We start from the raw sequence: 12,109 nt of genomic DNA, 5'->3' as shown, positions 1-12,109 counted from the left end.
TTTGCCATGGAGCTTATGACTAACTGGGAATCCATTCAAGTAGAAACAACGATCTATGGTGTGAGTTGTGCCCTCGTAGGAAGAACATAGCAGAGATTTTCTAGTTCCATGTGACTTGGAATGAGAGGATGTCCACTGTCTGTTTTGTCATTGAGCATCAGACTGTGATTCCTTAGAGTTGTTAGTAGTTTTGATACTCATGGCATGAATGAGATCAGTACCCTTGGCCTTCGTAAGTCCTCACTGCTTTTCTTCTTCACATAAAAGTGAATATGCCTTTTTGATAGTTGGTAGAGGAGGCATTAACATGATTTGCCCTCGGACAACAGAGTATGTCTAATTCAATCTCATAAGGAATTGTCCCAGCCTAATCTTTTACTCTTTTTCTTTTAGATATTTTTGTCCTTCACAAGTACACGTAATTGAAGGACTGCAAGTAGTTAGTTCATCTCACAATAGTTTCATCTTTGTATAGTAAGAAAAAATTGAATCATGATTTTGTTTCAATTCAACAATAGATCGTTGAGTTTGATAATGACGGGAAAAATCACCTTGAGAGAAAACATTCTTGAAGGCTTGTCCAAATCTCTGAAGGTGTTTCAACATATAGTATGTTGTTTGTAAGCTCTTGACTTAGAGAGTTATAGATCCAAGAAAGCTCTATATCGTTGCAACACTGCCATAAAGAGTACTTTGGATCTTTTTCATCTAGTGTTGGAATTGTTCCTTTGATGAACCCATGTTTGTTTTTGGCACCGAGACTTATCAACATAAATCTCTTCCACATAGCATAATTGGTTCTATCTAAGACTTTTGGAACAAGAATCATGCCAGGATGATTATAAGCATGAAGACAAAGAGGATCTGTGGAATCAATCGCAGATGTAGACATAGAGTGATCAGAGTAGGCGGCAGTGTTTTACAAAGTCAACAAGATCATTGCTCTGATAACATGATAAAATCAAGTTTTGAGAAAACTGTATATTTGTATGTATATCACAGTAAAAAATAGACTACTATATATAAGTTTAAAAGAGCAAATATTCAGAAATTAAGATCCTAAATTAAAGGAAAATAAAATAAAGATCTTAACTAAGTCCTTTATTCAAAGGAATTACAAATCACTTAAATACAGGAAAGAATATCTCTCAGTTACCCAAAATTAAGCCAACATAATCTTAACAAGTTATTAGTATATATGCTATTTGCGTATATATTAAACAACGGCTTATGTTATATTCTCCTTAGGTGATAATACATTCATATTAATGACTTTGATGTCCTCATATAAGGGGATAAGATAAAACTAAATGGTGTTTATTCTTTTGGCTAGATTAATTTGCTTTCCATAATAGAATGGAAGCAAATGTTGAAAATAACGAGGCCAATATTTTGGACAAGAATGAAAGGGAAGGTAGAAATACTCATGTCGAAGAACCAAAGGTCGGGATGTATTTTTTAGTAGAAGAAGAAGTGAGGGAATACCATACAAAGTATGCTAAAGAAGTTACTAATGGCATATCACATGACAACATTTTATGGTAGCCTTAATTGACATTGATTTGGATTTAAACTAAAGTGACATGCCATAATACAAATAAGAAGAAAAGTGGGGACAATAAGCATAGAGCCCTATACCTAGTAATCCTCTTATTGGCCTTGTCAACTGAAATTGAGATAAATCCTTCAAAGAGTACAAATTTAGACCATACTTTATTAGAAATTGAGGTTTATATTATATGATATTTTGATAAATGGCACAAGGAAAAAAAAAATCATTTTCTCTTAGAAAAAGCAGATACCTTCCAAGATCCAACTTTTAAATTTCCAAACCCACAATAAAAAAGATCCAAGAGAATTCATGACAGTGTGCAATCTAACGGTAGCATTAAAAAGAAAATGTTATCTAGCACAACATAAAATAAAATAAAATAAAATAAAGTTTGATAGTTGCTTTCAACGACCATTAATTTACTAGGGATTCTTTTTTAATGAGTAGACATAGTTTTGTTTAATTTGCTGCAAATAAAACTAGGGGCAAATTCGATTTCCTTGCATTGCACACACTACAAAAAAACTGTTTATTTGTTGCCAGTTATTTTCTGCAAAAATGATGAGTTTGTTTTTATCTTAAATAATCATTCTCGTTGTAAAAAATCTATCCCAAATGATCATTCGCGTTGTGATACCTTGAGTTGAACATTCACAATGCCTATGTTCTTTAGAAATAAATGTGTGGGGCATCTAACGGTAGAGGAAAGTTTGTGTTGCACCTATAGAAGGACAGTTAAAAGAGGACCTTTTTTTTTTTTTTTGAATAATACTTCTATATTTCATTTCTAGCTTTCAAGTAATACATCTTTTGTCACTTTCCAGACTTGTTACAACAAAATCTGGTACATCCTCTATCCAAATTGTTTTTTCTAACAAAGCTAAGGCTGACTTAGCTAAAGTATGAGCTATTATGTTTTTTTCTCTATATGAAAACTGAATTTTCCAATCTGATCTATTTTGAAAAGAAGACTTTACGTTATCAATATAAGCACCAAAAAAAGAACTTTCCTCTTCCGAACTCTGCACTGCCTCTATGACAATTTTTGCATCTCCTTCAAAAACAACATTGTGTATATTAATCTCATTGCAAAGCTCTACTACCATCCTCAAAGCAAAGCATTTGCCACCACTGGATTGTCAACATTGGCCTTCTGATCACAGACAGCAACTAGACCTTCTCCCTTCTCATCTCTAATTATGATCCCAGCCCCCATTCTTCGCTCCTTCAAGTTTAAAGAAGCATCCCAGTTCACCTTCACACATCCACCCTCTGGTTTCTCCCATCTCATAACACTTCTTGCAATACTAGTTTGCCCTTTCTCTACTTGTTTTGTGAGGATCCGAGCTGCCTTGTATTCAAGTAAACTTTCTAAAGCTGTCTTCAAAAGTATCTTAGGACAACCTAGCTTCTTCTCAAAAACAAACTCATTCCTTCGCAGCCAAACTCTCCTAAACAGAACAGCCATTTCTTCTAACTCCTTCATGCTCAGCCTTTCCATTAACTTCCCCCATAGTGACATAAAGTCTTCTTCTATTCTTCCCCACTTTTGCACACAACCTCCAAACTCAGCCCAAATGTCATTGGCTGCTGGACAAACCCACAAAGCATGCAAAATATTTTATGTTTTTGCACTACAAACAAGATAGTTTTTTTCTTTAACTACATTTCTTTTAAATAAATTCTCCTTTGTAGGCAGTAGGTTGTTTCCAGCCTTCCACAAAAACATCTTTGTTACATTTGGAACTTCAAGATTCCAAATATTTCTCCACCTCTCATCCATTACAGCTCCCACTGAGCAATCTCCTCTTTCATTCTTGAGCCTCTCTAGTTGCAGAAAATAGGCATTGTTTACTATGAAAGTTCCCTTCTTGGAATGGCCCCAAATCAACTTATCTTGAGACTGGCCTCTACTCAAGGGTATGCTTAGAATCTGAGTCACTTCTTCTTCTGAAAATATTCCCTGGATCCTTCCTTCATTCCATTCTCCCTTATGTTTATCAATAAGTTGTTCCACTTTAGCATCTTCCTGCAATATAGACACAGAAGATTGTATAGAAAAAGATGAAGGAGTGGGTAACCATTTTGAACCCCATATTTTAATCTTACTGCCATCCCTCACTCTCCATCTTATCCCCCATCCTTAACTAGCTCCCTTGCAGACCAAATGCTTCTCCACATTAAAGAGGATAATGAGCTCAGCTTTGCCTCCAAAAAACTAGAATGCCTATAGTACTTTTCTTTAAAAATCATGGCAACCAAAGACTCGGGGCTTGTAAGCAATCTCCATCCTTGCTTAGCCAGGAGAGCCATGTTAAAACTTTCCAAGACCCTAAAGCCTAAGCCTCCCCTCCCTTTCTGCATGCCCATTTTCTCCCATTTTTTCCATAGAATACCCTTTCCCTCCTACTGTTTACCCCACCAAAATTTTGAAAGCATCACATTTATTTCTTGACACAACCTCTTTAGGATCTTAAAAACAGATATAGTAAAAGTAGGTATGGCTTGTAACACTGCTTTGATATAATCTCTTTACCAGCTTGTGATAAGAAAGTGTTTTTCCAACTTGTGATTTTCTGCCAGATTCTCTCCTTCAAACTTCTAAAAGTATTGAACTTAGATCTTCCAACAAAAGCAGGAAGGCCTAAGTACATCTCATAACTACCACACGCTATTGAGTTGCTTACTTCCAAGATATTTTCTTATCTCCTTCCCTTGTGTTGCTGCTGAATAAGACTGAGGTCTTTTCCTTATTTAAAAACTGCCCCGAGGCCTTCTCATAGGTTTTCAACACTTCTTGAATCCTAATCCATTCTTCTAACTTAGCCTTACCAAAGAGGATGCAATCATCTGCAAAGAGTAGATAATTGATGCTAGCTCCTCCCTTAGCCACTTGCACTCCTCTTGTAAACTTTTGACATTCATAAAAATTTAGTAAAATGCTTAAACCTTCAACACAAAGAAGAAACAAATAGGGTGACAAGGGATCACCTTGTCTCAAAACCCCTTTTTGGCCAGAACTTCTTCCCTAGGTTCCCATTTACCAATACTGAATATGAAACAGACTTGACACAACTCATAATCAACTTCACCCATTTCTCATTGAAACCTAGTTTTTTCATCACCACTTCCAAAAAACCTCACTCAACTCGGTCATAGGCCTTAGACATGTCTAGTTTTATGGCCATACTTCCCACCTTTCCCCTTTTCCTAGTTTTCTTGGAGTGGAGCAACTCAAAAGCCACCATTATGTTGTCATTTATCAGTCTTCCAGGCAAAAAGGCACTTTGAGTCGAGGATATGATACTGGCCAGGATCTTTTTAAGTCTATTTGAGATGGTTTTGGACACTATTTTATACATAACGTTGCAAAGGTTTATAGGTCTAAACTCATTGACTTTCTTTGGTTCTTTACACTTGGGAATCAAAGCTATGTAAGTGTAGTTCAGTGAAGGTTCCAAAGGGTTCCCATTCAACACCGAAAGTGCAGCTTTGCATACCTCATCAGCTACAACCTCCCAATGATGTTGAAAAAAACATGGACCAAACCCATTTGGTCCCGGGGCTTTTAGGGGAGCCATTTGTTTCAAAGCCTCCTCCACCTCCACCCTAGAGAATCCCCTACTCAAGGCCTCATCCATCTTAGGAGTGACCTTTCTTTCCATACCAACCAAACACTGTTGAAAATCCTCACTTTCAGGATTAGTAGACTGAAAGAGTTTCTCAAAGTAAGCTGTCTTCAACCTCATTTTGTCCCTCAACCCTTCTAACATTCTCATCTTCCACTTCTCTAATAAAGTTCTTCCTTCTTCTTTGATTAGCACAAGCATGAAAATATTTTGAATTCCTATCTCCATGCTTATACCAATTACACCTGGCTCTTTGTTTCCATTTAATGTTTTCCATTTCTAGTAACAAGTTCAATTCTTTTTTTAAACTCCTTATCACCTCAGTATTGCTACTATTCTCTTCAGCTTGCAACCTTTGTAACATCTTAGTCTTTGCTTCTATCTCTTTCTCACCCCCCATTTTCCTCTTCTTACTCCACCTTTGCAAAGCAACCCCACTCCTCTGTAATAGCATCGAAACAGAGTTGATCTGATTTCCTTTCCAAGCCTCCTTTAAGACCTTTTCACACTCCTTCTCAAAAGCCCAACTCGCCTCATATTTAAAAGTCCTCTGCCTATTCCAACTTCTGTCCTTCTTTTTTAGTACATGCACAAGCAAAGATTTATGATCTAAAGTACTTGACACCATAACTTCCACCCATGTTTCCCTATAAATGTTCATCCACACAGGAGATGCCACAGCTCTATCTAAGCTTTCCTTAGTGAAAGTATCGTCCCCATGTTAATTACTCCATATAAACTTATCACCTTTCCACCCAAGGTCATAGAGATTGCCTTCATTCATAACCTCTCTAAATAGCTCCATTTGGCCTTCTGGTCTTGCTCTTCCCCCCCCCCCCCCCCCCCCCCCCCCCCCATTTTTCATCATTTGTGAGGATTTTATTGAAATCCCCCACTATGCACCATCCAATATCAGTTGCAGGTTTAAGAGAACTCAACAAGGACCAAGATTCTTTTCTCTTGTTAGTATTTGGTTGCCCATAGAAACAGGTAAGCAACCATTTTTTCTCCCCTTCATCTTCTACCCAAACATTAATATGGCTATGTGAGTAATTAAAAATTTCAGCCCTCACATTTGAGTTCCATAACAGAACTAAACCTCCTCCTTTTCCAACTGCTTCCACCACAAAACAGCCTTCACATTGTAGTCTCCTCCTCAAACTGTCAAAACTTTTATTTAAAGACTTAGTTTCCATCACAAAAACTAAGCTGGATTTATTCTTCTCTACCATATTGTAGAGATCTTGAACTGCCCGAGAGTTCCCCAACCCTCGACAGTTCCAACTGAGAATTTTCATAATCTTTGGCGGGGCTGGAACTCAGCCACCGCCACTATATTAGAACAAAATCCCTCCAAATCCTCACTGCCTCCCTTTCCTTTTTTCTTCAAATTACCTATTTCTTCTTCCTCATGTTCTACACTGGCCCTTTTCCTTGCTTTAGTACCTAAATAGTTTGAAGCCACTTGCTTCCCCTTTGCTCTAGCTCTCCTCTTCCATTCTCCCTTCTTTTTTGGCTTATCCTCTATCCCAAAACCCCTTCTTCCTTCTATTGGAACCTCTACCATGTTCTCATAGACCTATGATGCGCCCTTGCCCACCATGTTTTCAGACAACTCCTCTACAACCTCCTCTTCTCCCCTTCTTATCACCCCTACTGTCTCCCTCTGATTCTTTTCCTCCCTCACTAGCTTCCCTTCTTTTCTCCTCCTTACTTTTTTCTCCCTCATCCCCATCACTATCTAGGCCATTTTCCCCCTCTTTTTCACCTGCATTATTGTCATTTTTTCCACTCTCGCTCCTCCATTTACTACCCCCCTCCTCCCACCAATTAACTCCATTAAAGCTTCTTGATCTAGGAATTTGCTTTGCCCTCAACCAAGAGTTGTATTGCTCATCCTTTTCCTCACTGTTTCCTTGACCTCCACAGCACTCATTCACTCCATAAACCATACATCCACATGAGAAGCAGATTTTTGGCAGCTTCTCATAACTGAAAGGGGCCCAGAAGCTATTCCCTCTCACTATTAGAGTTCTCGCTCTCACAATAGGTTTTGTTAAGTCCAAGAGAACTTGAACCCTCAAAAAATTTTCCCAGCTACTCCCATCTTCTTGAACGTCCACCCTTTCTATCTTACCTACCGTACCCCCAATCTGTTCACCCCTCTCTTTTGTCATACAAGAGATAGGCAAATTATGGATTCTCATCCAAAAACATTCAGTTTCAAAAGACACTTTGTGCAATGGTTTATACCCCTCAAATTCCTTCAGCACTAGAACTTGATTGTCAAACAACCAGGGTCTCCCTTCCCACACTCTCATTTTGTCAGCAACATTCTCAAAAACAATAGCAAAAGTGTTCGGGCTTACCTCTGTGAACTTCACAGCTTTGCTAATCCTCCAAACTTTTGCCAATGTCGACCCCAAAATCTCCTTGTTGATTGTCCTCGATGAACAAATTTTCCCCAACATTGTTCTCTGTTCTTTGTAGAACAACTCAGTCGATGGGTCATCGTCAAGCTCGATACTAATGCTCTCGTCTTCCAAGAGCTTAAGCCCCTTCCATTTCTTCTCTAGAGACTCCATCATCACTCTTTCTGCTCTTCTATGTTTTCTGGAGAAACCACTACGCACCATTGTAACCTTCTCAGGTCCTCTCCCACTAAGCTACCGTCCCACCTAAGGAAAGTTATCCCTCACCCAGGACCTCCACCAGAATCTTTTTATGCTTTACTTTTTACTCGTCCCACTAACCCACCTGCACTTCACCCATTTTTCCTTGAGAGAAAAGAGAGAAGACTCGAAAAATAAGAGTGCTACCCGCCCCATACAGGGCGAGGGCACCCCTTCTCCACACCCCGCCTTGCATGGGGTGGGGAGTGGAGTTTTCACCCCCATCCCCCGCCCCTGGGATGCAGGGGGAGCTCTCAACTGTAGCTGTAGAGCCACCCGATATTTTATTGTAGATTTGTTTTCACTTTCCATCTTAGATCTGTCCTCGGGGAGACGTCACACATGGCACAGCTGGCTTTGCCTAGCAGAATCTACGTCCAAGACAACGTCCGCTATATGTGGCGCATCCGAAGGATGCATCTTTATAATCTATTCTATAGGCTTTTTCGATTCACACACATTTTCTAATAAAATGTAATTTTTTAATTTATACAAAAAATTTAAAAAGAAAATATATTATTTTATATTTGTTTGCACCTAACCTCTTTGATCTGTCCTCGGGGATATGTCACACAGCTGTCTAGGCATACCAGAGTCTACGGCTAGTCAAAGACTCAACGTTCCCTTGGCTGCATCTTTATAATCTGTGACCTGTCGTTCAGACTCTTTACGTTCAGCAGAAACACGATCATCTGCAGGTTGAGCAATAAATTAGCAAGTAAGTTCCATTTCCTTCTTTCTCTCATGATCTAGAGTGTTTTTATTTTAATTTTTGTTTATTTATTTATTTGCGCGCACGGAGCTATCTACGGTGAATGATAAAGCAAGTCCCATTATCGCATATTGAAAAGAAAAACATACTAAAACAGTAAGGCCATTTTTACCATTCTTCTTTTTTGCTTTCCTTTTATGCTAAAGCTGTACTTTTTTGTTTTTTTTTTTAAAGGCCGAAACTTTAATCTTATTAAGAAAACAGAGAAAAACCTTTTATAAGAAGAAACTTAGGGAGATGACATGTGTTTCTATCAAATATGACATGTCTAAGTATTGGTAGGATAAAGTGAAGCCAGTTTTTAAAGTTGAAAATTCTACGAAAGTATTTGTAGCATTTCCCAAGAAATAGGAGAGACCAAGCATAAAATTAGAGCTAGAAGAGCATCTTAAAACCCTCTTACAGCCAGCTAATCTGAAGTTGCCTTTAGAAGTACTATCTATGTTTATATTTTTAATTTTCTCCACAACCACCTAAACGAAAAAGGTTTTCTTACTTTAACAATCTTTGTTGTGCTATATGAAGATCAGATAAAATAGAGATTTTGGTCCTGCATGTCAAATATTTGGGCACAAGGAGAGAGCTCAGTTCCTCTCCAACATCTAGGAAGTGTATTGCCATACAACACCAACTAGAGCATATATAGCTCGAGAAAACATGATAAGATGCGGACTGTCTAGAATCATGAGAGCAACATACACATTTCGATGCTAAAGCCATTCTACACTATTTAATTGAATTCTATCATCAAGTAGTATTTTGTACCATTTCTGAACAAAGTAAATGGAAATAAAAAAACCTCAGGATAAAGGGATGCATGATTTCTAGCTTTAGCACCTTTTAGATTGGAATGGAAGAAATTACACAGACCTCTAAGTTGACAAGTATCCCTTAAAACACTTACATTAATCCTATTAAAAAATCATGTGTTTCGCACATCCTCCTTAATGGCACAAGATATGCTAATGAAATCCTCCAATCCAGTTTAGTGCAAAGCTTATTTTGTCTTACTCGTTACATGTTAGTGACAATTTGTATGCAAATACATGGAGTAGATATTTGTACTATTTCTCTAGAATATGAGATCTGCTCTTTATTTGTATTAACAATTAAAAAGCTTGCATTTTTCTATCAAAAAATTTTGTTAAAAGTATTGAGAAATTGTATGGTTTGTATTAGGAACAGAGACTTGTACTGCTTCTTTTCAATATGATCAGGAAAACACTGTCCACTCGTATTGAGGAATTTGAGGGAAAGCATGTTGGGTTGACTAGAAATGCTAAAGAGTGTTGTATGTATAGAGTGCATGAGCAATTACGTGACGTAAGCGAGAAGGCTTACACGCCTGTGTTGCTTGCCATCGGTCCTTACAACGACCAAGGCAAGGTTGGCCAGGGGTTTATGGAAGAGCATAAATTGCGCTATCTACAACAAATGCTTAAAAGAACGAAAGGAAGTGTAGAAACATACATTGCCACCTTGAAAGAATTGGAAGAAAGAGCTCGTAATTGCTATGGGGAACACATTAGCCACACCCCAGAGGAGTTTGTAGAAATGATGATACTTGATGGGTGTTTCATTATTGAGTTGTTCCGCAAGCATGAATTCGGATATCATAAAGATGACCCAATCCTTCAAATGACATGGGTGGGTCCTAGAATAGCTCGTGATCTACTGTTATTTGAAAATCAACTCCCATTCTTCGTTCTTGAAAATTTGTTTAAGATGATTGAGAGTAATCGATACAGACAATTAGAAGAACACACTGTCGATATTGATGAGGAGGAAGATGGAATTAGTGTTGAAAGCTCAACCTCCATAGCTCAGATTTCCAGTACACGACTTATTGATCATGCCCTCAATTTTTTCTCTGACTTTTTACCATTTGAATGGAATGTCGATGCATCAAGTTATAATTCAACCGAAAAGATTAAGAATCTACTTTTTCTGGCTCACGAAGCTCACAACCCTTCACTTACAGAAATGGTACAACAACGTTTAGTGGTTGGGTTCAGATTCAAGAACATAGAGTTTGAGCATCTCCTTGGTCTCATACATGCAACCATTTGTATTTCATTACTTGATACGGAAATAGATCATGCTAGAGAACGTCAAGAGGCAGGAGTCAAACTCAAGAATGCAGAGACATTTAAGCCCCTATTTGGTCTGAGGAAGGCAATTTCTTATGCTAGAAAATTTCAGAGGTCTAGATTCCTAGTCGAAAAGGAAGAGAAACTGAAGCATCTGGATGTTCTGGACAGAACTGAAGACTGGAAATCAATTCCATTTGGCTTAGAGCTTCAAAAGACTGGAATTGAATTCAATATGGCAAATAAATTTAAAGATAAGTTACATGAGATTGGCAAATGGAGAACAATACCTTATCATGGCATTGCACTTCAAGAGGCTGGAATTGAATTGAAGGAGGCAAAGAAATTTCAGAATCTGTATGATCAAAATAGGAATGAAGATCAGAAGTCAATAAGTTACATACTGGTAGAGAAATTTACTCGTCTACTTTGTCAGCTCAAGATTGAAACATGGAAGTCAATACCTTACGGCAAAGAGCTTCGTGAGGCTGGAGTCGAATTCAACAAGGCAAAGAAATTCAAGCATCTACATGACCTTACAGAGATTGAGCACTGGAACATACACAGTGCCACAGAGCTTAAAGAGGCTGGAGTCAAATTCAAGAAAGCAGAGAAATCTAACGTGATTTCCATAAAGTTCAACAATGGGCTAATGGAGATTTCACCTTTGACCATAGAAGATCAAACAGAGACTTACTTACGAAATCTAATTGCATATGAGCAATACTGTCATCGACCCAACAATGTGACTTACGTCTCCAACTATGTGCGCTTCATGGACCATCTCATTAACTCTCCAAAGGATGTTGAATTACTCCGCCGAAGAGGAATTATCTATAACAACTTGGGTGATGATAAAGTTATTTCCACCATGGTTAACAAGCTTGGTGACTATGTCAGTTTTCCAACCAACATTTATGCTAGAACTATCATGGATGTGAACATGCATTGTAGGAGACGCAGGAATGTATGGATGGCAAAATTAAGGCGCGATTATTTCAACAGTCCTTGGGCATTGGTTTCATTTATGGGTGCTGTCTTATTGCTTGCACTTGCAATTACACAAGCCATATTTTCCATTATTCATTAGGTTTTTCGTGCAATGTATTAATCTTGATGTTTGTTCTCATACTTAAATGTAATAAATATTGAATAATAAGATTTTACAAATTAAGAGTGACTTATTATCTTTTGTTGAGTTATTTATATATGAATCATGTTTTATTGAATGAAATTGATTGGACATGGGCGAGTGCTCAGGCAAAAACATGAAGCATGCTACGATGGATAAGACTATCCATGCATCCATTTTAGCCTATTCCGTGTTTTAACTCGTGCCCCTATCAATGCAATTAATAACACTGCTCTTGAATAACAATGTGGAATGAAATTTC

General features: G+C 37.9%; 1 protein-coding gene across 2 annotated transcripts; it reads left to right on the top strand.

Moving 5' to 3' along the window:
* Positions 1-544: 544 nt before the first annotated feature.
* LOC121254493 (putative UPF0481 protein At3g02645) lies at positions 545-11,874 on the top strand. Of its 2 annotated transcripts, XM_041154562.1 has the most exons (3): positions 545-575; positions 6,116-6,121; positions 9,915-11,874. In XM_041154562.1, the coding sequence occupies exon 3, from the start codon at positions 9,919-9,921 to the stop codon at positions 11,803-11,805; it is 1,887 nt and encodes a 628-aa protein (XP_041010496.1). In that variant the 5' UTR covers positions 545-575; positions 6,116-6,121; positions 9,915-9,918; the 3' UTR covers positions 11,806-11,874. The 2 variants fall into 2 exon arrangements, with proteins under 2 accessions (XP_041010496.1, XP_041010488.1); XM_041154554.1 differs by lacking the exons at positions 545-575; positions 6,116-6,121 and adding an exon at positions 8,356-8,571 and having other exon boundaries at positions 9,805-11,874.
* Positions 11,875-12,109: the final 235 nt, after the last annotated feature.

The sequence above is a fragment of the Juglans microcarpa x Juglans regia genome, chromosome 1D, assembly GCF_004785595.1.
Source record: "Juglans microcarpa x Juglans regia isolate MS1-56 chromosome 1D, Jm3101_v1.0, whole genome shotgun sequence".
NCBI classification, from domain to species: domain Eukaryota; kingdom Viridiplantae; phylum Streptophyta; class Magnoliopsida; order Fagales; family Juglandaceae; genus Juglans; species Juglans microcarpa x Juglans regia.
The sequence above is the reverse complement of the archived record's forward strand: the minus strand, read 5'-3'. Positions and strand labels throughout refer to the sequence as shown.